At 37.5% G+C, this 27,758-nt stretch overlaps 1 protein-coding gene across 2 annotated transcripts in view; it reads right to left on the bottom strand.

The window, feature by feature from the left end:
• Window positions 1-1,446: 1,446 nt before the first annotated feature.
• Window positions 1,447-27,758, bottom strand: part of Pla2g4a (phospholipase A2, group IVA (cytosolic, calcium-dependent)) — a 134,719-nt gene continuing 108,407 nt past the window's right edge. For both annotated transcript variants that reach the window (XM_013521775.1, XM_005375092.2), the window contains 6 exons: window positions 27,228-27,299; window positions 24,058-24,282; window positions 16,312-16,496; window positions 13,392-13,587; window positions 12,434-12,591; window positions 1,447-4,401 (listed from right to left, as the gene is read on the bottom strand). In XM_013521775.1, coding sequence (XP_013377229.1) covers window positions 4,270-4,401; window positions 12,434-12,591; window positions 13,392-13,587; window positions 16,312-16,496; window positions 24,058-24,282; window positions 27,228-27,299 — 968 coding nt within the window. In that variant the 3' untranslated portion in view covers window positions 1,447-4,269. The remainder of the gene's footprint in view (window positions 4,402-12,433; window positions 12,592-13,391; window positions 13,588-16,311; window positions 16,497-24,057; window positions 24,283-27,227; window positions 27,300-27,758) is intronic.

The raw sequence follows: 27,758 nt of genomic DNA, 5'->3' as shown, positions 1-27,758 counted from the left end.
AATGTGAATATGCAAAGGGAACCACTACTGTAAACTTCATTTAGAGAATTTCCATCTGAATTTCTATTGACAAAATTTCAACCAGTTTTTCTTATTTTAAAGCAATGTCAAGTTTGTAGAGAAGTTGAAAGTTTGATAGGAAGAGATTTTGTTTTGTTTTTCTGAGCCACCTGGTAACAGGAGGTTCTATCAGCCTGAATATTTCAATGTGTATTTACAAGTAAGAATGATCACCATGCAGGGGCTGGGGATTTAGCTCAGCGGTAAAAGCGCCTGCCTGGCAAGTGCAAGGTTGTGAGTTCGGTTCCCGGTACCGGAGAAAAGCCAAAAAAAAAAAAAAAAAAAAGAATGATCACCATGCAACTGCAATACAAGGTTCAAAGTCAAGATATTTACATTAGTGCATTACTGTCATGAAATCCCCTGAACCTGTTCCAGTTTTGTCAGCCACTTCATTGACATCCTTTATATAACAAGGAAAATTCAGCTCAGGACCACATATCGTTCTCAGCTGTCGTGGATCATTATTCTTCCATCTAGAATTGCTCTTCAGTGTTGCTCTGACTTCCTCAGTCTTTTTTTTTTGTTTTGTTTTGTTTTGTTTTTCTCCGGTACTGGAAACCGAACTCACGACTTTGCGCTTGCCAGGCAGGTGCTTTACTTCCTCAGTCTTAACAATTTTGACCATTACGCAGTTAGGATTGGAATTGCTCCCAATTTGGACTTTTGCGGAGCTATCACAAAAGATGTTTTGCTCAACCCATTGCATGCTATCAGGTGGCACAAAATTTCACTTTGTGCTTTTACTGTGTATGTTAATTTTTGTCTATTTGGCCTCCCAGCTTTCTGTACCATAAAGTTACTCTTTTCTCCTTTGTGATTATTTTATAAAGAATTTTAAATTGATGAAACTTCTAAATTTTCATTAACCTATCCACTAACTTGTCTATTTACACAAAAGTTAGTCATATTTTTCTATTTTTTCTAATCTGTGGGTCATAATGTCACTATCATTATTTACTTTAATGTTTGATGTGTCCCAAGCCAAACCATTAGGTGTCCCTTCAAGATGGAATCTGTCTTTGTGGAGAGGAGTATGGTCCAATTACTCTCTGAGCAATTTTCCATTCTTTGGCAAAATAAAATGGTCTAGAATTATTCTTTCCTTACCCTAGCGTTGGGATCAGCCACTTATCTAAGGGGCCTAAATGTCTCCTAGAAAATAATAAAAGTTAAATGCCAAGATATGGGCTCCATGCGTGCTCACCGCTATGGGGTGTCACTCTTCTCAGAGCTTCTCAGTGGCATGCCTGTGCAACATCACACACGCAGTCCACATCCTCACCACCCCCCACCCCTCATCTCTGTTATCTATGCCACTACATATGCGGAACAATAGGAATGCACACTACCTTCAATTTCAATCCCACCACAGAAGCCTTCTGGTTTCCATTTCCATATTTGCAACTCTATTCTCAGTGAGAAAACTGGCTCCTACTATATTTATAACATGTAGAACATTTAATTAGGTGCTGACTTCTGTGTGTAAGTGATCTCCACTGTGAGTGCCACACCGGCGTGGACGCCCCCAGACTCTCCTGAGGCTTTGTGTCCTGTTCTGACTCATTATTGCTCCATGACACCACCAACCTCATCTACTGGCCTCCACCTCACCTAATGGCGTCGACACTGAAATCTTTAGGAAGGAAAAGAAGAGGAAAAACTGGTGCCAAAGTTTCATGGAGTGGTTTCACTATTAGAAAAACAGTACTTACAAAACATCTAAAATTTTATCTTTTAAAAGGAATAAAACTGCATATACACATACTAAATTTTTATTTTTCTTTTATAGCTTACAAAAATAAATAAGCTGACATCGGTCAGGTTGTCCACAGAGAAGATTAAGAGCCCTGTCAGGGCCTAAACAAGCAGATTGGAAAGGTCGTGTTTCTGTGAAGAAGGCACAGAGCCAAGTTATAATTACTGCACGGTAAGTGGATGATTTTTGGAAAAACTAAGATAATAGTTCACTGATCATTCATTCTCTGGGGTAGAAGAAGAAACTGTAAACATACAAATTTAATTTGCCATTAAGATGTGTGTTCCTATAAAAATCAAAGGTCCTGTGAACTTCATAACTGAACAAACTGACACAGCTGTGTTAGACAAGAAGCTTCCATTATTGTAGTTACAAAATTAAAAGTGAACAAAGAGAAAACAGGGGTTGAGATGGTTTCAGCTTTCTAACCCATGCTCTTTTGAATGATCATCTAGTTCATTTCCATGGGGCACCATAGATTGTGTTAAGGTCACAAAGTCAAGGGTACAGGAATATAGAGTATTGTCAAATTTGGAACAAATAAAAGATTTTACACCTCCCCTCTGCTCTGGGCATGACAGTCCTTGAAATATGCCTTGTGCTCTTTGTCAATGAATTTGCATGCACTCTTCCCTGTGCCAGGAATGCTCTTCCCTTGGACATCCACAGGCCTTGCTGCCCCAACTCCTCACACCTTTCTGCAATGGACGTCATCTGCACATTACAAACTTCCCCGGGACCCCGCTTAAAATTTCACATCTCCAGCTCCTCCCATCTCTTTTCCCTTCTTTCATTTTCTTAACACATCACTCTCTAAGATACGCATTTGTCCCGTTTATCCTTAAGTCAATTTCACTAACTTGTAAGTTCCCCCAGGCAGATATTTCTATCAGTTCTGTCCGCCGTGGACCCTCAGATCCTGCAAAGTGCCAGAGGGCACTTGATGGACACTTGTGTGCATTATCATGTCAGCAGACAATGAGAATGAAACTTCAAGGCTTCTCTCCTTTATCATTGTTTCAGTCTTTCCTAATGAGTAGAAATGTGAAAGGCGAGAGAAAAGAAAGAATAGAGAATGTAGAAAGATATATACTTTGGGTCTAAAATATTCCCCCAAAAGTCTCATGTGCTCAGAAATGGAGCTTTTGGAAGCTGGATCATGGGAGCCCTACACCCATTGGTTTATGAGTTCATAGCTGAATATGTTTTCAGGAAGTGGGACCTGGTTGAAGGTGGGTCACTGGGAGTGTGATCCCAGTGGGTGCGGTCTCATCCCCCGCTCCTCCCTTTCCTATTTCCTGGCTGCAACTTTCCTCCACCATGCCTGTCAGCCATGATGTCCCTGCCTTGGAGCCAGTCCACCATGCACTGAATCTCAAACCTGGGAGCCAAATTAACGCTCTCCTCCTTTAAATTGTGAGTATCAGGTATTAGGTCTCAACAACTAGAAAGTTCACCAACGCAAAAGATAATTAAAGGAAAGGAGAAAGGCAGAGAACTAAGAAAGAAAGGAGGACCTTAGGTTTGCAGTATTAATTCTGAGCCTCCACAGTTCAACTCTGACTGAAGCCGCAGTCTACAATACAGCCGATCTCTAAGACAAATCTGCACATGTGCAAAAAGGGAAGTCACTTCCCTAAGTCCGGTGCGGTCCCTGCCCTTTTCTGAATTGTTCTCTGAGTCAACTGTGCTAGCTTAGGAATGAATGGCCCAGGATAATATCAAAGTAAAATGCTACATCAGAGGTGGTTATATATTTTTTCTACTTGCTAAGTAAACAAATATCACCTGCTGAACAAATTACATAAACTTTCATTTCCAAGAAAAACAATCATGATCTAAATATCAAAGCTTCACATTTGCATTTAGAATTGACACTTTTTGGGTTTGAATACAGTGAATCTGAAAATCTTTCACAGCAACAGTACAATATCTCAGTAATAAGAAGAACAGAAAACTCAATTAGATCATGCTAAATTGCATATTGACATATTTATTTCATAAACATGATATATAAATAAAAAAATAGTGTTGTTGCACTTCATGAATAAACCTAGTCAGTGAATAACTTTCACACACAACTAGGAAGCCCTACTAACTGAGATTGAACTATTAAACATTTCAGACAGAAAAACCACATTTTTAAAAAGAGCACACTGAGGAAAATTGATGAGGAATGTTTAAAAACACCGTATATATCCTTACATTTGCATCAGGAATCTCATATTGAAAGAGACTGTGAACAAATACATTTTTACATAATCAACATCATTTATCCACCTAACAAATTTGTAACAGTATTATTCTCATGCACCTAACAACTCCCGCTCTGAGTTTTAGCCAGTCTCTTATGTACAGCGCAACGATCTGAATAGTGCTTTCAAATCCAGTCATCGTGGAATTCCAAATTGCCTCAGGATCAGAGACTGCTGCTCTTTCCAGTACCCGGACTAGGCTGGAGGTTTACTTAGAAATTCCTTGTTGAAAAATCTTCTTGCCTCCACATTGCTGAGAGAAACAGAGCAACGAGATGGATTCTGTCTCCTGTATTCAATGCTTTGCACTATTGCATCTTTTATCACCTGAAAATGGAGACAGAAGATATACAGTTAGTGCTGCTGTGAGCTCCTCTGGACATGGCTTGGCTCAAAACAAAAATCTGATTGGTCTTCTAGTTAGAAAAGTCTTTATGGAATACGTGGAGGGAATGTTTAAATTTAACATTCCACCGTTACTCTCCAGCCCCACCCTCATCCAACTGCTCGTCCTGAAGCAGCTCTGAAGTTTGTGCTGAGGAAGTTGAGAATAACATGGCAAATTTATACTTCTTTGGTTCTTCCCCAGAATATTCAGTCATGAGTGAACCTGTCATAGGAGTTTTTCAGGGAAGCAGGAGTGAGAGACCATGAGAAAGTAAGACTCCCTCTAACAGCAGAGAAAGCAGTCCTGAAGAATTGCCCTGCCTCCTGGCTAAACAAACACAGCGGTGGAGCATGGCTATCCTGGGCAGGAAACACCGCGAGCTGTGATTTCATGGATGAAAGCGCAGTGCTCTGCCTCACTTACGGTAATCTTTATCCATGCCCAAACTGATGGTGACCAGAAGAAAACACAGGCAACCACAACCTCTAAGGCCTTCCACTGCCATTGTCACATAGCGTTACTGCAATGAGGACAACCCTGCTAGAATTTCAGCAGAGAGGGGGAAACACGGATGTAAGCGTAGTTACTGCCGGGATGGGGACGGCTTGGAAAGTGGGCCTGGATAGCGACAGTGGCTCTCCTCCTGCTTTAGGTGTCCGTCAACACCAGGAAGCCTCCGTTCCCCAGGACAGGACCATAGGATTTTATGGTAATGAACAATAAAATGAGACATGTAGGGTACTAGAGACTGAGTCAAGTCACAAGGTTGGTTATCACACTGTTCCCGTTCTTCTCCACCCCAGCGATCGTAAGGCACATTCAGGCACTCTGCGTGTGCTTTCCAGCCTACGCTGCGGGCAGGAATGCTTGGCCAGCCTGAGCAGCTTAGGAGCCCGTGGCCGCCTCTCATTCAGAGCCAGCGTGGCGTGGCCCGGTGGCAGGTGCACAGAGGGTTTTCCATCCACACAACCTCATTAGATAAGCGTGGCCCACTACTTAGAGGAGAGGGACGGGGGTCTCGGTGGTGCTGACCCGTACTCAACAGTCTGTGTCGCAACGTTAGGCCCAGCAGGCAGATCCATCTAGCATTTATTATTGTTCTTTAAAACTGTGTGATGGAAACTGGGAGCTCTAAGTTGAAGTTGGGTACACAGCTTACAAGAAATAGACACCCCACTTATACACACAAGGGAACGCACTGGATGCACAAGCCAGCGAATCAGTTCTGCTATTCAAAGTGTGCTACCACATTTCCATTTAAAAATCTTGCTGTCAAAAAAAAAAAAAAAAAAAAAATCTTGCTATCTTCCTAGAGATCCAAATCAGACAATTTATCAGCTGGTTTTTGCTTCTTCTCAGCACCCAGAGAAACATCAAGCCCCAGTCCCAGAGAAGTACCAAATTAAAAGCAATCAAGGCTGGGGCTGGGGATTTAGCTCAGTGGCACAGTGCCTGCCTGGCAAGTGTGAGGTCATGAGTTCGATTCCTGGTACCAGAAAAAAACAAAAAATAAAAAATAAAAGCAATCAAGGCTATTTTTCAAACATCTAGAAGGATTTAAATTAGAAAAGACCACAGAGGAAATTATACTGACAGTGATTGTTCTCAGTTCCTTTTTAATGAGTTCAAGAGCATAAAAAAAAAAAAAAAAAAAAAAAAAAAACAAGGCAAGCTAGGCATGGTGGCACATGCCTGTAATTCCAGCACTCAGGAGGCTGAGGCAGGAGGATTGCCATGAGTTCAAGGCCAGCCTGGGCTACATGAGGGAGTTCAAGGTCAGCATGGAATATACAGTGAGACCCTGTCTCATTAAAAAAAATCAATATCACACACTAATAAACTGGACCTCAGTTGGTATTCCTGAAAATCAAGCTATTCTTATAAAAGAAATAAGCATCCAAATCATATGGAATAAAAAATCCAAATCATATGCAATTAGAATGTACAAATTGAGCCACTAGGTGGCATACTGACACTAGGAAACTATTAAACAGGATTTTCAGATTACTGCAGAACATACCCAATTCCTGTGAGTTGTAATTCTGTAATATTTACAGGAGTTAAACTAGGTAAGTTGATAAAGTTAAACATTTTTGGCATGCTGACTGGTACAACCAGAGAGATGAAAAAGCAGTATGTCAAATGTGAGTCTATAGTTTTCTTTTAATTTATACTATGAATAATCCTTCCTGTCAGGGTTTTCCCTGTAACAGTTCTTTATCTCAACCTTCTCCTTCCGTCCTCCTTCCCCTGAAGTCTGCCCAGTACCATTTTTTCCTGTGAGTATTCAGTTGCTGTCTAAATGTAGAATCAGGTCCCTTACCTCTCTGGCAATAAGGCTACACAATAAGAAAAACAAAATACGTAAAACATGCCAAAAAGAACAAATTTAGAGACATGAAATTGTATGCAATACATAAGCAAATGCAAAGTTCTCTTCCCCATAGGAGATGTTTTAAAAGAGTGCAAAAAAGGAAGTTACACTGTATTTTGAAAAAGAAGTAAAAAATAACCAATATAAGAGATTAGAAGTAGATATTTTGGTCTAAATTACTATGAATTTGCTAGTCAATGCCTGCCTTCCCAGTAAGAACTGAAATGTCATCAAAGCAGGGATCTTAGATTAATCATCTTTTATATAATAAATCCTTGGAAATTTAATAACTGCACAAAAGGTATTTGCTGAAGTTGAATTACACAGGATACTTTTTGAATCCATGAGGGAAATCAGGCTGGCATTGAGGACTGGGCAATGTTTTACCAGAGGAGAGGGAAGACCAGCTTCTTGGTAGCTGCAAAACAAGGCTAAAAATGGGACGTCAAGAAGGCAGACGCCAGACTTGGGAACCAGCTGCCTTGACTGGAAAAGAGGCTGTATCTAAGGAACACTACTATGCCAAGTCTGTAATTCCAGCACTCAGGAAGCTGAGGCAGGAGGATGGCCATGAGTTTGAGGCCAGCACAGACTACACTGTGAGTTCAAAGCGAGCCTGAACTACATAGTGAGACACTGTCTCAAAAAATATTAACTACAACAACAAGAAGAAAGAATGCTCCTTAAGAAACAGATGATAGGGAAGCAAGGAAAGAGTGGGAAAAGACAGGTGACCTCAGCTTCTTTCATCACTGTGACTTCCAGCAGTCTGTCTAAATAATTCACAGCTCAAATTCCACACCTACAAGTTAAAACGCACACACACAAACACACATGCGCATGCGCGCACTTTCGAGGGGTCTTGTCCTATACCAAAGAGTACGGAATAACGAACAGAGAGATCAAAGAAGCAGCTGAGCAGGACAGGCCTGGCTGGGTTTCTCCACTGGGCCAAGCCTCGTTAGGTCACATGCTATACTACTGTCCGTGATTCATCACACTTACGTTTCAAAATTAAAAAGAAAATGCTGGGAACATACTCAGTGTGAAAGCCCCGAGCTCAACCTCAGTGCCCTCTACCCTTCCCCCAAAAAGAATGCAAACAGGCAGCTCACCCTGGGTGTCTAAAATCTTCATTCTGAAGGTTCCGGTATCATGTAAAACTACAAGCAAATACATTTATTTGGCCTTTCTCTTGTTTATTTTTTTGTTTTAGAGGTGGCAGTCAGGACTCCTTACAACAGGCAATAGAGAATCTCAGCCTTCCCTCTCCTACGGGCCTAGTACACTAACTAGGTCACAGCACATGATAAGTTTTCAAATTATTTTTAAAAAGACAAGAGTCTAACGTACTTAGATGTTCTTATCAAGAAGATGAAATATCACTAAATTAAGGGTTAAGACTTAGGAAGACCCTGTCTCAAAAAATAATTTTTTAAAGGACTAAGAATGTAGTTCAGTACAAAGGCCCTGGGTTCAATCACCATTACTACCAAAAAAAAAAAAAAAAAAAAAAAGTTAGGCATATGTTTTCCTTCATTTTATTAACATACACTACTTGACCCTTTACTGTATATCCACTGAGTAAGTTGAATAACCGAGCCTGGAAAACAAAATATTTTCCTGGAATAAATGAATCAACAAGTCCTAAAAATCGGATCTCAGGAGGCATGTTCCATTTGCACCAAAGTGGTAGTTTATGAGTTGAGTGTGTAGCCAGCTGCATGGGCAGACACACCGTAGGGATCTGCCAATCAGGAACTCCACCTCCAATCAATAGTACCCGTACCATGACACTTCCTAGTAAATCACTCATGAAAAATGTATTGTATATGTACTTTAGGTACCCCACATCGTGATCGGTATCTCTGAGAGAAACAAAGTGAATAAATTGTTGCTGTTAAAGTGTTAATAATTTGTAATTAAAAGCAGACAAGAATATGAACACTCATTATCATCATCATTATTATATTAGCTGTTTCAATTTCCTGAGTGTCTATTGCATCCTTAGCCCTTATGTTACTTTACATAAACTCTATTCTGATTCTATAAGACAGGTATTATTGTTTTCTCCTTCCAAATGAGGAAAATAAAACTGGAAAAGGTTAATCAGCATGCTCCAAATCATCCAGCTAATGGGCAGCAGAACAAGAATCTGAACAACCACTTTGATCTGACTCCAAAGTCTGCATGACCACTGGTGTGGTTTAGATCTAGAATGCTCCCCTAAGGGCCTCCTGTTCAGAGCTGGGGCTCTGCAAGGTGCCTGAATCACAGGGGCGCACAGGAGAGGAATCCACTGATGAGTTCATAGATGCATGCACTGTTAGGAGGTCTGGTGGGAACCAGCGGGTCACTGTGGGTGTGACCTGAAGTGTTAACCTCCCTTCCCAGTCCCTCCATTCTGTATGCTGCCTGGCTGGTGCGAGTGAAGTTTGAACACCTTTTCCTTGGCCGGGCCCCTCTGCCATACTATTTCTGCCTTACAGCTTCCAACCATGGGCTAAAACTGTGAGCCAAAATAAACCTCTCCTCCATTAAGTTGTGGGTGTCAGGTATTTTGTTCCAGGGACAGAAAGTGACTAATACACCCATCTACCTCATGTCTGCAATATAAGTCACTATATGTTAAATTTCTTATAAGGAAACAAAAAAAAGAAATACCATAATTGTGAAAACATGGAAACAGTGCTCAGTGAGAAGGCATCTGGACGGATTGAGTAAGTGCAGAAATCTGATGCTGGTGAGAAACCCTAGCTGTCACAATGTGAGCAAAAGCAGAGCTGAAGACCTCTAAGGATATTTAGCATCTACAAAACAGGCCGGTTAGAGTGTCCTGGGGAAACAAGGAGCACGCAACTCTTAAGAAATAAGGTAGCCTTTTCCAAGGAAAATCAGGTCAGAATATGAACTGCAGAGGAACATTGCCTCATGCCACACTGGTCAGAGCCACAAAGTTGAAAACTACCTTATTAGGGCTCAGCACATGGTGACTTCACATTCTAACAATTTATATTCATAGTGTCTGCTACTGAAAACCACTGCGGCAGTCCACGTACTGAAATGCAAAGCACTTCTCTATTCAGATGGTGTGGGAGTGCAAGATGTGGCTGATGATAACCTAATGGATTGTCTAACACCTCAACCTCAACACAAAATTTTGTCGTTCTTAATGCATTTTCTACTTAACAAGAGGCCCTGATAATGACAAAAATGTATTTTCCTGGTTAAAGCAGGGGACATCAGCAAGGGAGGGAAAATTTTCAGCTAAAGTTGAAAGGTTTACCTGGATAAAAGGAGAGAGAGCAAAAGAGAGAAAGAGGGAGAGAGAGAGAAGGAGGGAGGGAGACTGACTTAAACATGAATCTCAAAGGTCATATAGTGTAGATAGAATGCTTTTGTTCAATTATCTGAAAAAATATTTACACACTGTCTAGGCTGTTATTACCTGTACAAACTTGTTTACATTGAGAATTATAAACATTTCCAAAGGTCTTTGGGAGCATATTTACTATGGACCTTCAGACATACAAGATGTGGACCCACATAGCTAAGATTCTCATTTATTGAGCACCTTCTGTTTGTAGGACACTGTTTGTTAATCACCTAATTAAATATTCACTACTATCATTACAATAGGTGCTACTATTACTCCTGTTTCAGAGATGAATGAACAAAACTCAAAAACTGACCAGCTTATTTAAAATTATACAAATAACCCATATGTGATTTTAAAACAATACAACAAATACAATATTGCTTCTACATGCTGTGCTACAGATGTTAGTTGAGGCAATTTAAAAATGCTTAGTTAATGGTTTGTGAAGAATCAGCATCCAATGAGCTGTAAAGGAGTTATTTTGGAATGCAATTTATTTTTGTTCAAGCTTTAACTTTTTCACCTGTGTCAAACAACTATCTTAAAGAATAATTGTAAAATATATAGCTATAACATACCTAATAGCAAGCAGTTTAGCAGGTTTCATATAAGCCAAATGGCAAATAACAAGAGAAATGCAATTTTTTTACTATATGTGTATGTGTATCCATGACCAATAGGTATTTATACATTCTTTATTATCTAGCTTTTTTCATTTGAAGATGACTTATCAAGCTTTATACATTTTATCCTAGGGAAAATATATTTTAATTTTTTAGCTTCATACTGAAATAATAAGATTGTTATGATATCACTTTTAGCTCTCTTCCTTTTTTTAGTAGTATGGTGCTTTATAAAATATAACTATTTTGAGAATTTCAATTTCATCTCTATTACATATATTAAAATACTCATTTCTGTCTTAATATCTTTAAAATTTTCATCATTACAGGTCACGTGTGCCAGGTCATGGCACACGTCTGTAATCCCAGCACTCAGGAGACTGAGGCAGAAGGATCACTGTGAGTTTGAGGCCAGCCTGGGCTACAAAAGGAGTTCAAGGCAGCCTGAACTATATAGTAAAAACCCTGTCTCAAAACACCAAAAATTGGTTTTTTGTAAATGTAAACTGAAGATAATTTTACAGTTTTAGGAAATGAAGCTTGTTGAGGAAAGTTGCATATATTTAAAAAAATAAAGACAGTGACTAATAAGTTTTACAATCATAACTACACACAACTGGTCTTTAATAGTACCAGATCAAACTAAAAAGCAAGCAAACTAGATGTGCCAGAATTCTGTTAGCTCAGGAAGCCTAGCTAAATCCTATACATATAGAACAGATTTCTATATTGTAAATTCTCATGCCATTCATAAGGTTTTCAAAAAGACCAGCAAATCCGACAAGATACCTTTCCCCACTTATTTTCTTTTCTTCTTTTTTTTTGGGGGGGGGGTGGTTTCCTAATGTAAAAACATCGACTTAGGCCAATAAACTTGAGCATTCACAACTGATAATACTTTTTCAGACACTATGATTTAGGAGCACAAACCAATGATTTCCATTACACAACAGTGTTCCTAAATGGTGAGTTTGACACTAAAGAATTTCACACAAGCACAGAATCTTAGTAGCAGATATACCAGGGATAAGAATGATTAGTACTGAAGAGAATGACTTGTTTCTAAAATTTCTGAAGAAAAGGACACTTGATATCTCAAGGACTAAAACTGGGCAAGGTTGTTGTACTTGGCAAATTCCCAAGACCCACAAAAATAGGACATTTAAAAGCATGAATGTGTTCATTAAAATTCATGTCCTGATATTTTGGCAGGTTAACTATAATTCTGGTTGCACATATTTTTCTATTTTGCTATTTCCTTTTCATCATCTTCTTCCTCAATCTTAATACTTATTTTATCATATGATAAATATACTAGATGCTTTGTGAAGGAAATATAGAATTATCTATCATTCAATGAAAAATAGTATAATGTGTGAGTTCTACCAATTTGGGGGCATTAGTTTCATTATTTGTAAATTTTGTGAGGCTATTTTTGAGGTGAGTATAATAATCTGTGAGAAGGAAAGTAACACATTTTCCACATTGTCAGCTATGAGCCTTACTTTCCTTTTTGATTATATAAAAGGGATACCACTGTATTTATGTGATATGAAAGTGCTGTGACTTCACTAGCAGTCATAGGAGATACTCACATCGATATTGTTCAGGGTGTTGAAGTGCATTAGATCATGGAGCCTTTTGAATGCATCATTTGGATATTGAAAATTGAAGGTTGAAAATGGTGATTCAGGGTCATCAAAAATATCAAAGTCAGCTACTTCTTTGTCCTCCTCGGTTTCTCTTGGAACACCTAAATACCAGAAGAGTCATCAATAGTCTTATTTTGAAAAGTACAAAATATCTTTAAAACCCGGGGAATGAAACATACAAGTAACCATGAAGATAGACTGGATCCCCTGGAGAGGCCGCCTGGGAATCTATAACATCTCCAGACTATCATTTCTGTGTGCTCTGACTGGACGCCTTCCCATGACCAATGTCTGCATGTCTGGCCTGATGGCCCAACTTCTTCTCTTTTCGCAAGTGTAGAACTTTGGTTTCCACCAGCATCAGACTGCAAATTCTCATAAGTAATTCTCTTCCCCAGGCAGCATGCCACTGAACACTCTAGCTAACTGGTACATAAACACCCCAGCTGCTTCACCTCCTGGTGTGGGGTAGGATGATTCTTAGCCATGCTGTACTGCTAGGGTACATTATTTTTTGAAAAGAGTTAAAATTCCCAGAGTTTTTGCATGATTTGTTCTAAAATGAACTCTCTAAGGATGATATTTAAAATATATAAAATTCCCTATGACAAGGTTACCAATCAATCAAAACAAACATATCCCAAGGTCTGGAGTTAAAGCCATATAGAGATTTGCTGAGATATCCAGTTAACTCTAGTTTTTGCATTGGGACGATCTCAGGGCATTTGGGGGTAACTAAGAGAAGTACTTAAAAGGGTCTCAGGACAGTAGCTATTTATCAACCCGGGAACGCACTCAATGTTGTATTGCTGGTAGAGCAGTGCCATTGTGAAACAGTTTAATATCAGCCTTGCTCCTGACAGCTTTCTATTTTATGGAATAAAATTTATCCCAAGCATACCTGGAGCCTTGTACTTTCTGAAGTTGATGTTGGCCAGAACAAAGTGAATGATGGTTGGGCAATCTTTCTCCACATCAGGATTCTTGGGTTTAAAGACATAGCACTCTTTCAATCCTTCCCGATCAAACACATAAGGATCAATCTTTGGAAACGCAAGCTTGTTCATTTTAGCCCACTTTTCTGCAAGTAGAAGTTCCTACAGAAAAGAGAGGAAGAAGCATTTGAGAATTGTTCGTACTCACTTGGTCTGAGAATTATTCAGTATTCCTTAGGTCTCTACTGTCTGCCAGCAGTGTGTTCTTTGCTAGGATAAATAACAACCCTGTTCCCAAGAAGCCCATCAGTCTGAAGGATCTATAAAATTATTCTACAACCAAACTCAAGAATGTTGTGTTCTCAGCCAGGGCGAGCTGCATTTTTAAAGTCACTAACGAACTGAATTGAATGAAAGTATGATAGAGATACTGCTGGTGGAAAAATGCATATACATATGGATCCAGAGTATTTATAACCTTTTAAAATATTTTAACCATTAAGAGTTTTTTAAAACTCCAGTAGCAGAAGAGCCCTAGATTTTTTAATCTCTATCATGTCCACTACAGTGTTAAAAATACCAGTTAATTATTCTATCTGTAAAAATATTTTGCTTTCCCTGAATCAGCTTTTTTGGATTCTTTTTTTAAAAAAAGAAAAGTTGAGTTTCCATGATGCTAGTGTATATGTACTATAAATGTAGTGACCGTGGGGGAAGCCATTTGCTTAGTTAGCGGGTGTGGTGGAGTGTATGGTCGCTTCCACATATTAACTTCGTTCCTAATGAGAGGATTATAGATCCCTGTCAGAAAGGGAAGGCGCATAAAATACAACCACAGAAGCTGAGGTGCATCATAATGAAGAAATACACACTTGCCAATCACCAAGATTTGAAGATTGCTCTGCATAGAAGCTTAGTGTGTGACTGCCCCCGAAATAAAATTTAAACTGGAGAACATAAATTAATATAGAATGGTATAGTGAAGAGGTCTCACTTCTGTTTATATGCAGCTTTGAGGAAATGGACTGTATATGAAGCAGATTATCAAAGTGTAAAAATACAGGCTCTCAGACCAAATGCCTGAGTCCAAACAGAAGCCCTATGGCCTTCAGTGTGTTTCTTAACATCTCTTTACTTGATATCCTCTAATAGAAGCTGTGAATGGTGATAGTAATACTCATATGTATCTCACAGGTTTGTAACTAAAATTAAATGAGCTTCATGTTTAAAACTGTGATAAATGCCATGATAAAACTAGAAACAGCTATGAGATTTTGCAATGTACCTGCATATGTATTCACTCAGTAATTATTATGAGCACCTGCTATGTTTTAAGCATAAGAGAGAAGTTATACTTGAAGTTTTGGAGCTTATGAATCAATTGGAGAGATAAATGATGTGGTAGTACTGTGGGACAGAGCGGGAAAAGATGACGGACAGACACGTGCCTGGGTTGTGTAATCTAACAGGTCTAGCTCAGACATATACATTAACTTATTAGCTGGGGGACTTGGGACAAATTGTTTAGCCATCAAAGCCCATCAAAAAGCAAATTATTAAAAGGGGGGTTACATTACACAATGACATGTCCTAATAATACTGTGATCATGAGCAACAAGGACCAAGTTGATCCCTGTCTCTGAAATAACAGAACCCCAATCCCATCTCCTGTATAGTTCAGCTGTTTCTTATTTCTCAGCAACACATTTCCTACCTTCTGTAAAATAAAGCTAATACTGTTACTGTCTTTCTGGGACTGCTATGAGGATCACATGAGATAGCACCTAAAAACCTCAATAACTCAGATTTAGAGAAAATAAGTACTTCAACATAGTACTTTAAAGTCAAAGAAAAAATACGCTTTCTACAAAACTCTCCCTGTTCTTAATATTTCAGGACTTGTGGGAATTTTAAGTTGATCTCTCGATACCATTTACAAAGACATAAAAATCCAGAGGAACAAGGATTTAATGGATATAAAAGCATTGGCTTCACCAAGTGTTAGGCTAAATATAGTTAAGTTTTGCTGTGAATCCCATCTAAGTATGAGTAATTTCTTGTTTGAAATTTGAGAAAACTCATACAGTTAACCCTTTCTTATTTCCTCTCTCTTTGGTTGGATTAACTGGCTTATTTCATGTCTAGTGCTGTTCATAGTTATTCATTCATGATTATTCAACATCAAAATAAGACCGAAAGTTCACCGGGTAAAGCAATTGCGTGAGGCCAAAGAAAAGAAAAGGCTTTCTAGTGTTTACAAATATGACTCAGGGCTATGACCAATGATGTGCGACTGCGTGGAAAAAGAGGAAAAGGGAATTACGTGAGGTAAAAGCCGGGCTAAATTTAGTCAGAGAAGTTTACAGTGGAATCAGGAAGAGATAGAAACTTTCCCTTTCCTTCCGTGTTTCTGACGTGGAAGAGATTAAAAACCTATGACTATACAGACAGTGATTACGAGATGAAAAAATTATCTCCGTTTTGATGTCTCATTTCTCTCTATAGATTGAGAAAGAATGACACTGCCTAATTTCCCTCCTCAGCTTCAGCGCCACTGTACTATTCTGACCCTTCTCAGCACTCTGAATTCTATTTTGCTCACTGCACTCATTTAACACTTCCCTGGGGCTGGGAATATAGCTTAGAGGCACAGCACCTGCCTGGCAAGCGCAAGGTCCTGAGTTCGATTCCCAGTAAAAAAAAAAAAACAAAATTTCTCTATGCAGGGAAATGAGGAAAGCATATCTGCATTTGAGAAATATTACTCCTAACAATGTGGAACACAGTATAAAATAAGAAACTGGGTCAAGAGATCTAAAACACCTAAAAGGCTTGCAAGAGAACATGCTGAAGTGTGGAATGCTGTAATATACAAAATCCCCTTACCTTGAATGGAGGGCTGGTGTCACTTGGCCTAGCAGAGAAGTCAAAGGAGATGATGAGATCAACCCCTCTCTGAGGTCTCAGGATCAAAGGGTACGGCAGGTTAAATGTGAGCCCACTGTCTACCACGTGAATCTTTTTACTTTTGACATCCAGTGGCTCATATATTTGCTCAAATTCATCAGGATCTTAAGAAAAGGAAAGGAGAAGAATGAATTATATGATCCCTTGACATTATTTAAGATATGAAAAATGTGCGTTGTAAATTTAAGAGACAGAATTCCATATAGTTAGGCCCTTAGGCTTTGGAGATAAACAGAGCTGGGCACAAATCCATGTTTGAAAATTGTCAGGTAATTATTGCTTTTCTATCTTAGTCTCTTCACCTATATTATCAGGATAAAAGTAATTACCAAATGAGATCGCTGTGACAATTAAGTGGGACAACACCCAGAAAGAAATTAGTTCGGCCTCTGGAATTATCTCTCAGTTATAATCTCTTAAAAGTATTACCTCCCACTAGATGGGTCTTTACTAGTTTAAAAACTTTCCTCATACATATTTTTGTTTAAGTTTTAGACAGGTGAGGGAGAGGACATCAAATTAAAGTCAGTTCCAAGGTCACATGACTGATGAATGGCAAAGTCTGAACAGAGGGGTAATTTCTGTCGGAGGTCAGAAGAGACCTATCTGAGAAGGCAGCTTGCAAGGACACAAGAGTAGTGATACAGACTGGTCAGCTAAAGACCTGTGGGGCCAAGTGAAAGGGAGCTTTTCAAGGAGAGAGCAAACTAAAATAAAAGACAGTAAAGTAGGATAGGATCAGTGTGGTTGAGGTACAGCAAGGAGCAGCATGACTACAGTGGAGGGAAAAAATGGAATGAGATGACCAGAGATCTAAAAAGCGGTAGAATCCTAGAGATTGTTATTTTATGCAAAAGTAATATTGATAACGTGCAGCTCTTCACATTCCTGCATGGTGCTCCTAATTAACTTCTAACAGGGGAAACTAGGACCAGAATTGAATTGATTTGGGCTGAACTAAATGAAACGCCAGGCATCCGCTTTGCCGTCTCCTTGTCCACACGCTTGTTCCCACCTCTTGGGTAGGAAGAAGGCCGGCCAAGCTTCTGAGAGCCTCTTAACAGCAGCATAGAGTTCAAGGAGCTCACATCAGGCATGTGTGACAGTCTCCAAATGAGCTTTTAAATCTCCTTTGATAAGCACTTTCATCAGGGATAAGATCTTTGAAAACTAGAGGATTGGAGCTCGCTTTGTTTATAGAACCATGTATGGAGAGTGGTTAATACCTGTCTTATAAATTCAGAGCACTCCATTCCAAAATCATAAAATATTCAAAAAAAATGATCTGCATTCAGTAGGAACTCAATGCAGTTTCTTCCTTTTCTAAGCAAAAATGATAGTGATTCTCCAACAACCAATTTTATTCATTACATTTCAAGTACAAGAGATCAAAAAAGAAAGCTAATCCTCAAACGGTTCCTGTCCAACTTAGGCACACACTATGTAGCACCAATAAAAGCTGAAATTTAAGCATTAATAAAACAGTTAGCCATACGGTTTGTTCAGTGTAAACAGAAATAGGCTGTTTATATTTGATTTTGGTGTAGTTACTTTAAGGCATTATTATCGCTTTCTGTCTACAATTAATGACAAGATCTGTGCTTTCCCAAATCTATTACAATTTCTGATCTCTGAAATACTGAATAACAAATGAATGCTACATTTACTAGAGCTGTTGATGGATAAGAAGGAAAAGATTTTATTCCTGAGGCAACTCATATTGCCCTTAACAGCTGAAGGAAACAATGTCTGAATAAACGGTCTGAAATTTTTTTTTAAAATGCTGAAAAAATCCTAAATTTTTAAAATAAGGCCATATGGCTGAAAATAAACTCAGGTCAAGTGGTTAAAAAAAGAGTCTTACTATGTCTGGGGCTATGTCCTCCCTCACTGAAGCCAAAGAAGGGAAATCATTGTTGAAGTAATTATCTGTATGTTGATTTCATTCTTAAAAAGCACCTCTACATTACTGTAACAGTATACTTTTTCACCAGCTAAGTCACTAACCTTCTATCCCAGAATCTAGAATCTAAAGACTGCAAAAATGAAATCCATAAAGATTATCAAACTCTTATATTTATTATCTGAGATTTTTAGTCTTAAAATTATGTATTTGAAATGTTAAAGGTAAAAAAGTCTAATCTTTGGCTTATGATAGTTTTAGAGATTTTTATGACAAAGCTAGAAATTCATTACTTGGCTATTTTCATTTCTAAAAGCAACTCCATTTATTATTGAATATCTGCTGTACATTAGAAATTTTATATATGAGATTTACCATCCATAGAACACTTACAAAAGAGATAGTCATGTTAAAGAGAAGAAAACTGAGGTCCAAAGAGATAAAATAAATGGTGTAGTTTTACAGATAGTGAGACCTAAAGTTCCAAACCCAATGTGTGAATTCTAAGCCCTATACAGATTGTCACACTATTACAGTAATAGGCCCTTATCCAGGGGAGCAATTCCACGACCCCCAGTACAAGTCTCACACCTCAGATAGTACTGAACCCTTTATCCTTTTTCCTACGTCTGTACCCATGATAAAGCACAGTTTATAAATTAGGCACAATAATAGATTAAATTAAATTTGAACAATTATAACAATATGCTGTAGTAAAGTTATTTAAAACTTTTGAATTGTTTATTTCTGGAATATTCCAATTAACAGTTTGATGACTGTTGACCCAAAGAAACTGAAATCACAGAAAACAAAACTGGAAGTGAGGAACATGCTTTGGAAAACATCATGGCCAAAGGACTGAAAGAAGTTGAAACTGAAATTTCCAAAAGCAGTAACTACCATGTAAATGGCTGGTTGCACATACTTCTCTCAGTTAGTAAAGCCACATCATATTTTATTACAACTAACCAAATAAATTATGAGTATTTTTAAACACAGTACATTTCCCCTAATATAATTAAAACACAACAACTTATAAATGTTTTCTAGCCAGGCATGGTGGCACACACCTGGAATCCCAGCACTCAAGAGGCTGAGGCAGGAGGATCGTTGCAAGTTTGAGACCAGCCTGGGCTAAAAAGTGAGCTCAAGTCCAGCCTGAGCTGCATAACGAGACCCTGTCTCAAATAAATAAATAAATACATAAATAAATAAATGTGTTCTTTGGCTTTGAAAATTGTTTTCATTTTAATTTAAGCTAAAAGGTTAATGGAAATAAACCACTTCTGCAATATTATTTTTGAGTTGCCCATTCTCATCAGGCAATCTTAAATACAAGGTTACAACTGAGGAAAAAATCATTCTGTACACTCATTCCCAACTCTGGCATGTGGCTGAACACTGTTCTAATCTTATAGCTAGGCTGGCATTAAGTAGTGTTTCCAAATTGTATTGCAAAAAGCATCACTTTTTAATGTACTAACACATGTTCCGTACATAAAATAAGAACCCCGTGCTTAAATTGTTTTGAAGAAGACAAAATTCAACAGATTAAAGTAATAGCCAATTGTGTGTTCTCTATTTCTCAGACTAATAGCAGTTTGAGTGAACATGCCACTGAACCCTCACACTAAGTCTATTAGTGGGTACCGCTATTCTTTCTATTTTATAAGTAAATTGAGGCTTATGCCAAGTATGTGCTCAAGATTATCCACCTAATAAAAAACGGAGCTGGGATTCAAATATAAGCCAGTCTCTTTTTACAGTGCTACGTTTGAGATATTTTAAAGTAGAGCTTTTAAATCAGTACAACATCCTATCCCCTTGTGAAGAGAAGGACAAGAGTTATTAGGGTTTTTTCCTAAACTTACTTTAACCTGAACTCCATTAATTGTATGACATCTCTTAAAATATCATAGAAAATTGAATAAATGACATTATGGTAGAATATCCTCTCATCATTTAAACCACATAAAATTTCCAAACGTATATTAATCAGATTCTCTGATAAGTACAGAAACAAGCTTTACGGTTATGTAACATTTCCTTAAAGCAGTCCAACTGTGGATATTTGTGATGATCATCTTACAAATGTATCACACAGATTCCATTTACAATGCACAAATATTTGGATGTCTGTGTTTTGAATTCTGGCCTAAATTAACTCATGTCTTGATTTCTTATACCAGATGGTATATGTCACAGTAAATAATATAAACACAAAAGTAAACAGGAAAGAAGTCATGTAACTAATGAACAACTTCCTAAAATTCATCCTGTAGGTATTTATTTTTCAGTAAACTAATGAGCAGAATTTTATCATTTTATAATTTATCTTGTTTTCAAAAGATAGTCTGCAAGGTAAAGTCATGGGCACAAGATAGTACCCTTTTTTCACTTTTCACTGGAAGACTTTCAGATACACAAATTTTAACCTGTATCCACAAAGCTGTGGTAAACTAAAATATGTTTGCAATATAATATCTAGATTAGAATCTCTACCCACTTTTTGCATGAGATGTGTATGAAATTAAAAGAAAAATACTTTTTTAAAAAAATATTTTTAATTAACGCTTTAATTATGGCATTTTAGTTGCCTACCAGGAATTTAAACAAAGACTTTTGAACCACAGTGATTACAGTTTGTGATAAACTTTTTAACTTCCACATCAAACAGAATTAGTCTAAAATAGGAAAACAATTAGAGGGAGATAAATAGGATCTGTCTAAGCAGGTACTTAAAAAGTATTAATCATTTTAGTAAACTCAGTCTAAAGTGTAACTGTTTTTAGCATTGTTGGTATGGGGACACAGTTAAATTAAATGAATTTACTATTGAAAGAACTGGATTTTTTATAAAACTAGTTCCCTGTGTATTTTTTAATTGAAAAAATACAAAGTGACTAAAATGTAATTTTAATGATACACACTGAGAAATGAATTAAATTTTCCCCAAATGTCATTAATTTAAAACTATTTTAGGCTAGAACATTTAAAAATATCTGAAAAAAGAAATTAGTATATAAAATACCATATTTTGGGATGATATTATATATATTTCCTCATGTTGTTTTATGAAAATTATTCATAGCTTTTATTTCAAAAGACATCAAATGAAGAAAGGAATCAAACAAGGTGATCTGCAATTATTAATCTCACAGCAACACATGGAGGGAAAAAACACCTGCATCTAACTTATATTTTCAGTTTGCAGCCATACTCTCAAATAAAATTGTTGCATCCTCCTTGATGCAGACCAGGGTTGTTGAGTTTTAGTTTTGCTTTTCTATTATTACTAACCAAAGACTAGAAGTCTTTCCATAAATCCAAACTCTGACAATGAGCCATCAAATGCTTCTAATCTACACTTCATCTTAGCCAAAAGGCCAAGAAGCGATAAATGCTTCTAATCTGATAGCAAGAATTATTACCTGCTTTGTTCAGCTGCCCATCCCAAAGATCAAGACGACGTTAGTAAGTGTTTGTAAATACAATATGAATGAAGAACGCATGAAGGAAAAGAAAAAAGGTGAAAATGCACAGCAGTTTGAAAACAGGAGAAAAAGATGAAGAGGCCCACTTCTGAAGACTGCCACAGTTGGCTAATAAAAGTACTGGATGCCTACTTTAATCTGCATTTCAGACGAGCAACAAGTAGTTGCTTAATCTAAATATGCACCACATGTTGCAACGATGCTGCGCATTATTCATGCACATCTTATTTAAAATTACAATTTAGCTGGGAATTCTGTATTTTATCTGGCAGCCCTAACACCAGCAAATTGACAAAAAACATTGCAAAACTACAAGGAAGTTGTGGGGAGTAGCAAGCGTGCGGTGCAGACCACGGAGAAAGTATATAATGGCAGAATAAAAACATGTAACAGGGGTAATAAAATATACACAAAGAAAACTTCCAGTCTTACATCAGCAAGACAGTGACTAATAAAACTGAGGAGATGGTAAGTAGCTGAAGAGATAGGATTAGGAGCAAGGCCAAGAGACCTGTGTCCTGGTTTCATCAGATCTGCTGAGCAACTTTCGACAAAGATGATGGAATTATTTTCTTTGCTCTTCCTCTTCTAGAGAATCAAGTAACTGAAGGTTCTTTCATGTTCTAAATGCTCTGTGTGTACAGTGTTTTTTTAAGCCCATCATCATTCGTCAATCAAGCATAAATTTCTAGAGGAAACACATTTAATTATTACTGTAATGTCAATAAGCCCAACCACATGCCATGAGACAAGAAAAATAATGCTACTGATCACAGGGCTGGTTAAGCGATTTTAGTTTAGATGAATTTTTAAACACATATTCATTTTCTCAAAAGTACACTTTTGTCATGGTTCATATGAAAGGGCTTGGATTAAGGGTATGTAAGATGTAGCCTATGTTTTAGAGTCTAAATGCCATAAACACTATGCAAAGTAGAAGTCGGCCATGGTAGCACATGCCTGTAATCCTAGCACTCAGGAGGCTGAAGCAGGAGATTTACAGACTGAAGGCCAGCTTGTGATACATAATGAGACCCTGTTTCAAACAAGCAAAATGCAAAGTAGAAATGTTTGAATTCACCTTGTGCAGAGGCTATTTTTTGTGTTTGTAATTGCCCTTACCGTCAAACAATAAACAGAAATGACACTACAAGAACAACAACCAGGGCCAGGGATATAGCTCAGTGGCATAAGCACCTGGCTGGCAAGCACAAGGTCCTAAGTTCGATTCCTGGTACCAAAAACAAAAACAAAAAAGAACAACAACAAAGTCTAAAACTATATCCTAATTTTCTACGTATAACACAAAGGACAGTAAAAAGTATTTTTAATATCTCATTTAAAGAAACAGTATCCTATGCATGTCACTAAGCCAGAAAAGGTTGAAAAATGACGTTAAGATAATTAAGGGAAAGACAACGGTATGATGAATAGAAAACTTTTAAGATAATAGGAAAATTTAAGATAGAGGAAAGATTATTATGTACCAATTAGCCACCAAAGCAAACTACCTCTGAATCCATAACTCCCATGGAACTAAAAAACAAAGGGAACTATTCCTGCTCATTTGGCTAAATGAAAGACCTGAATGTGACTAGGCTTTTACCAGATGGTCTTAAGAAAATTTCCAAAGCTTCATGAGAGCTGGAGCGACTGCTCCCCTCTCTACCCTTGGGGCGTGCAAGATGCTGCGTGCATTCCTACACCAAGCAAGGGCACCCGGCCAACAGCAAGGGTCACCCCGCCTCCCCCAGACTCCAGCGGGGCTGACCCAGCCTGGGCCAGGGAGGAAATGAGACAGAGACTATGTTTCTGCGCTTTTCCCTGCCAAGTGTGCTTGTGGAGGCGTTTGTGAGGGTGACTCCTGAGTATTTTTAAAGTCACTCTGGCAAGCTCAGCCTGGAATTTGCTGCTCTAATCCTTGGAACAATTTTGTAAGCATCTAACTCCCTGCTTCAAGCTCCACGTAGTCCTGACAGTAGAGGGTTCCCTATTTTCTAGGAGTGAACTTGACCAAGACAAAAAGGATCTGAGATCTCTCTCAATCTTTCAGTGAATATGTTCTACACTGACAAGATGAAGCTATTTCTTGTCCAGTGCAATTTTGTTCTTAAAAACTGAAAGTAGTTTAAAGACTCTCACATAGTAAATGTATGTTCTTGTCACTGAGTAAAAATAGATGTGAACAGAAATTAAAATGCTTTTCCTTTAGAAAAAGTATAAAGATAGTCTCAATAGGCTTGCGCTGATAACGTTTTGTGTACTTACCTGCTACAGCTGCATCCAGTTCGTCGTACACGAAGTCTCTCAGAGGAGACAGTGGGTAGCATGTATTGAGATTCAAGCCCAACATGAAGTTGTGCACCTTTCCAGCACGTCCTTCTCGTGTATTGAACAAAGCTGAATCACTCACCAAGGCCATTATCATACGTTGTACCCAACTTGCTTGATTATTATTTTGATATTCCCCTTCAGAATCTTCACTTTCAGTGCCTAAAGGAAAGGGGAAGATCATTATGAACACTCCAAAATGTACCTAATCAAGCAAGCTTCTTTGGTTAACTGAATGTTAACATGAACAATAAAACTTTATGGTTTTTGATTCAACATATGTTAATTTGTACAAATAATGTAACAAATACTTAATCAATTTTGTTCTTAAAAGGGTCTTCGTAACTACTAGCTGGCTGTGTGTGGTGGTACAGTCCTACAGTCCTAGCACTCTAGCAGGAGAATCATATATTCAAGCCCAGCCTAGGCAACTTAGAAACACCATGCCTCAAAATAAAAAAAAAATGTTTTAAAGGGTTAGGGATGTACCTCAGGGAGAAGACTCAAATGAAGTTTAATCCCCAATACTGAAAAAAACTTTTTAATGTTCTTAGCTCTCTTTTTATCTACAGTGTAAAGGTTATATGATTGACAGTTCTACTTGATCTATTCTTAGATTTGCAGGTAAATTTTCTATTTTCCCTGTTTTTTCTTCCTTAGTTCTTTTCTTCCTTTATTTTGACTTCATGCAGAAACACACACACACACACACACACACACATACACTCACAGAACCCATAGTAGAATCAGGGGCCTGGTATATAGCTCAGAGGCATAAGCACCTGCATGGCAAGCCCAAGGTCCTGAGTTTCATTCCTGGTACCCTCCCCCCCAAAAAAGAATCAGTTGTATAACCTGTCACACAACTTATAAATTTTGGAGATCTAAAACATTGTAATTTAAACAGATGCCCTAAAATGTTTTCAAATTCTGTAATAGTCCAAGGAAACAATTTTAAATGACTTTCTGAGAACCATCACTATTCCTGGGAGGCTATATGATGTAGTCATTTAGAGCACTGCTGATGGACTCAGACTGTGCATTTCTTACTAGTTATCTATCTGATCTCTTCTTCCATTTCTTCATCAGTAAACTTCATAGGGTTATTGTGAAGATTAACCGAATCTGTGCATCCATGTAAAGTTCTAGAGAAATAACTGGCCCATTCACAGTTACGCTAGCTGGTAGCAGAAACAACATCATCTGCCACAACATAATCATCATTGATACAACCCTCTCATAATCAAAGTCAAAAAACAATTTATGGTAGAGTATAATTACCTTCGCCGAAACCCCTTGTGTTCTAATTTCAGTAACTCTGTTTATAAATACAGAGTTCTGAGAGAAAACACAAGCTACAATCACACTTTATAATTTCCAATCAATGTATAGCGCACTACACAAACATAAAATCACAATAAAGACTGCTTTATGTTTTCACAAAGATGAGTTTAACTGAGCTGAGTAAAAGGGAGCTTTCTTTTGGGAGCCAATCCAGACAACTACATAATCACTAAAACAGACTGTTTTCCACTCCCACACGTTTCTACTGCCAAACATGACAAAGGAAATCTTTCACCACAACAAATCAGGTTTTAAAATGATTGATTTATATCTTCAGTAGCACAGGATATGAATAAGAGATTCAAACTATTTCCAAAGCTTTGGGGATTCACATTATTCTTAAATAAACTACACTCTGCACCAGCAGAGGAGCTATCTTCTTTGTAATCACCCTCATAATCATCACTGATACAATCCATTCATTGGTACATCCCTCTGAGGTTTGTTCCTGAGAAAAACCCCAAAATCAACATATAAATGGCATTAATTATTTATTCAATGTGATACTAATAGTGAATTTTTATTTGTTTAGCTCTTTACAGCTTCAGGCCTTTTGTGTACATTTGCTACTCTGATGATTGCAATAGTTCTGTACAAAGAAGCAAACGATTGTAGTATAGATTTAAAGGATCTAAAGCTAGAAATGCCTAAAGACTTTGATCAAAATTATATGATTAAAAATGAAGGAATTTCCAGAAGACAGAAGGACAAGCCAAGTCTAGGAGAAATTATTTGCAAAAAAGATGCATCTATTGAAGGTCTGTTATCTACAGCATACAAATAACTGCTAAAACTCAGCAATAATAAAGTAACCCAATTAAAAATGGACTAACTAGCTAAACAGACATCTCCCCCCAGAAGATATACAAGTGGAAAGTAAGCATAAGTAAATATGCTGAACATAACATGTCATTAGAAAAACTGAAATGTACAATGGGATGCTACCGCTTGCTTATTAGAATGGTCAAATTCAGAACACTGATAGCACCAAATGCTGGCAAGGATATGGTGCCAAAAGAACTCATCATTCATTGCTGGTGAAATGCAAAATGGTACTACCACATCGGAAGACCTTAGGCAGCTTCTAACAACACTAAATTTATTCTAGGATATAACAATCATGCCCCCCTGGTATGCACCTAGTGAACAGGAAATGTGTGTCCACGTAAAATTCTGAACACAGATGTTTATAATGACTTTATTCAGACGTTTCAAAACTTGGATAAACAAACTACAATACAGCTAAACAAAAAATATATTTACTCGACACTAACAAGAAATGAGTTACTGATCCATGAGAAGAGAGAAGAACCATTAAAGCATATCAGAGAGCAAAAGAAGCCAATCTAAAAAGGAAATACACTGTATGATTTCAACTATATAACCTTCTGTAAAAGGCAAACTATGATCTAAATTTGTGCCCAAATCACAATATTGATGCTGAGACACATGCTTTTCTTTTTTTGTTTGTTTGTTTTCTTTTTTTTTCTGGTACTTGGAATCGAACTCACGACCTCACGTTTGCCAGGCAGGCGCTGTGCCGCTGAGCTAAATCCCCAGCCCCAGCATGCTTTTCTAATCAGACTTAAAGAATTCAGTATTTCTGTCATATCAGATATGTTCATTTGTTTATTAAAAAACATTTTTGAGATGTTAGAAGGAAAAGGGACGTATCTCCTGTCTATTTTGTAACAGACACAAGATTCAGTCTTCTCAATGAAAGCTGCAAGCATTGTCAAGGGGGAAATTCTGAGCTCTCTTACCTTTGGGTTCTTGCGATTCATCGTCACTATCAGAGCTATCATTACTCACAATATGCTTTGGTGTAATATTTTCTGCAGAAAAAAAACCTGATATTATCTCAGGGATCAAAGTTCCAGTTCATAATTAAATTTATTATAAAGTAATCCAAGAAAAATCACACAAGTACTACGAAGTCTAGTAGCAAGTTAGATCAATTTAATAACTGTAGATTTATTAGTGTTTTCAAATTTCTGCCTAGAATCCAAATCTCTCAAGAATGAAAATTAAGTTACTTTCAATTTATTCATTACTAATTTGAAGGAAGTAATTTTTATTTCCCTTAACTCTGGTAGGAATAACTACTTGATTATATCTTTAACTGGTGTTTATGAAGGTAAATAAAGGATAAAACTAAAACCTATGCGGGAAAGTCTATAGTTTATTCTATTAGAAATGAATAAAAGCAACTAATATAAGTTATGTTTTTATCTTTTTAACACTAAAAATCATCTTGACATGAAACGTACATTTTTTTTTTTTTTTTGGTTTTT

Source organism: Chinchilla lanigera, unplaced genomic scaffold (assembly GCF_000276665.1).
Source record: "Chinchilla lanigera isolate Chin_1 unplaced genomic scaffold, ChiLan1.0 scaffold00005, whole genome shotgun sequence".
In the NCBI taxonomy this organism is placed as follows: domain Eukaryota; kingdom Metazoa; phylum Chordata; class Mammalia; order Rodentia; family Chinchillidae; genus Chinchilla; species Chinchilla lanigera.
Note: the sequence above shows the minus strand (reverse complement) of the source record. Positions and strands in the feature narration are given on the sequence as shown.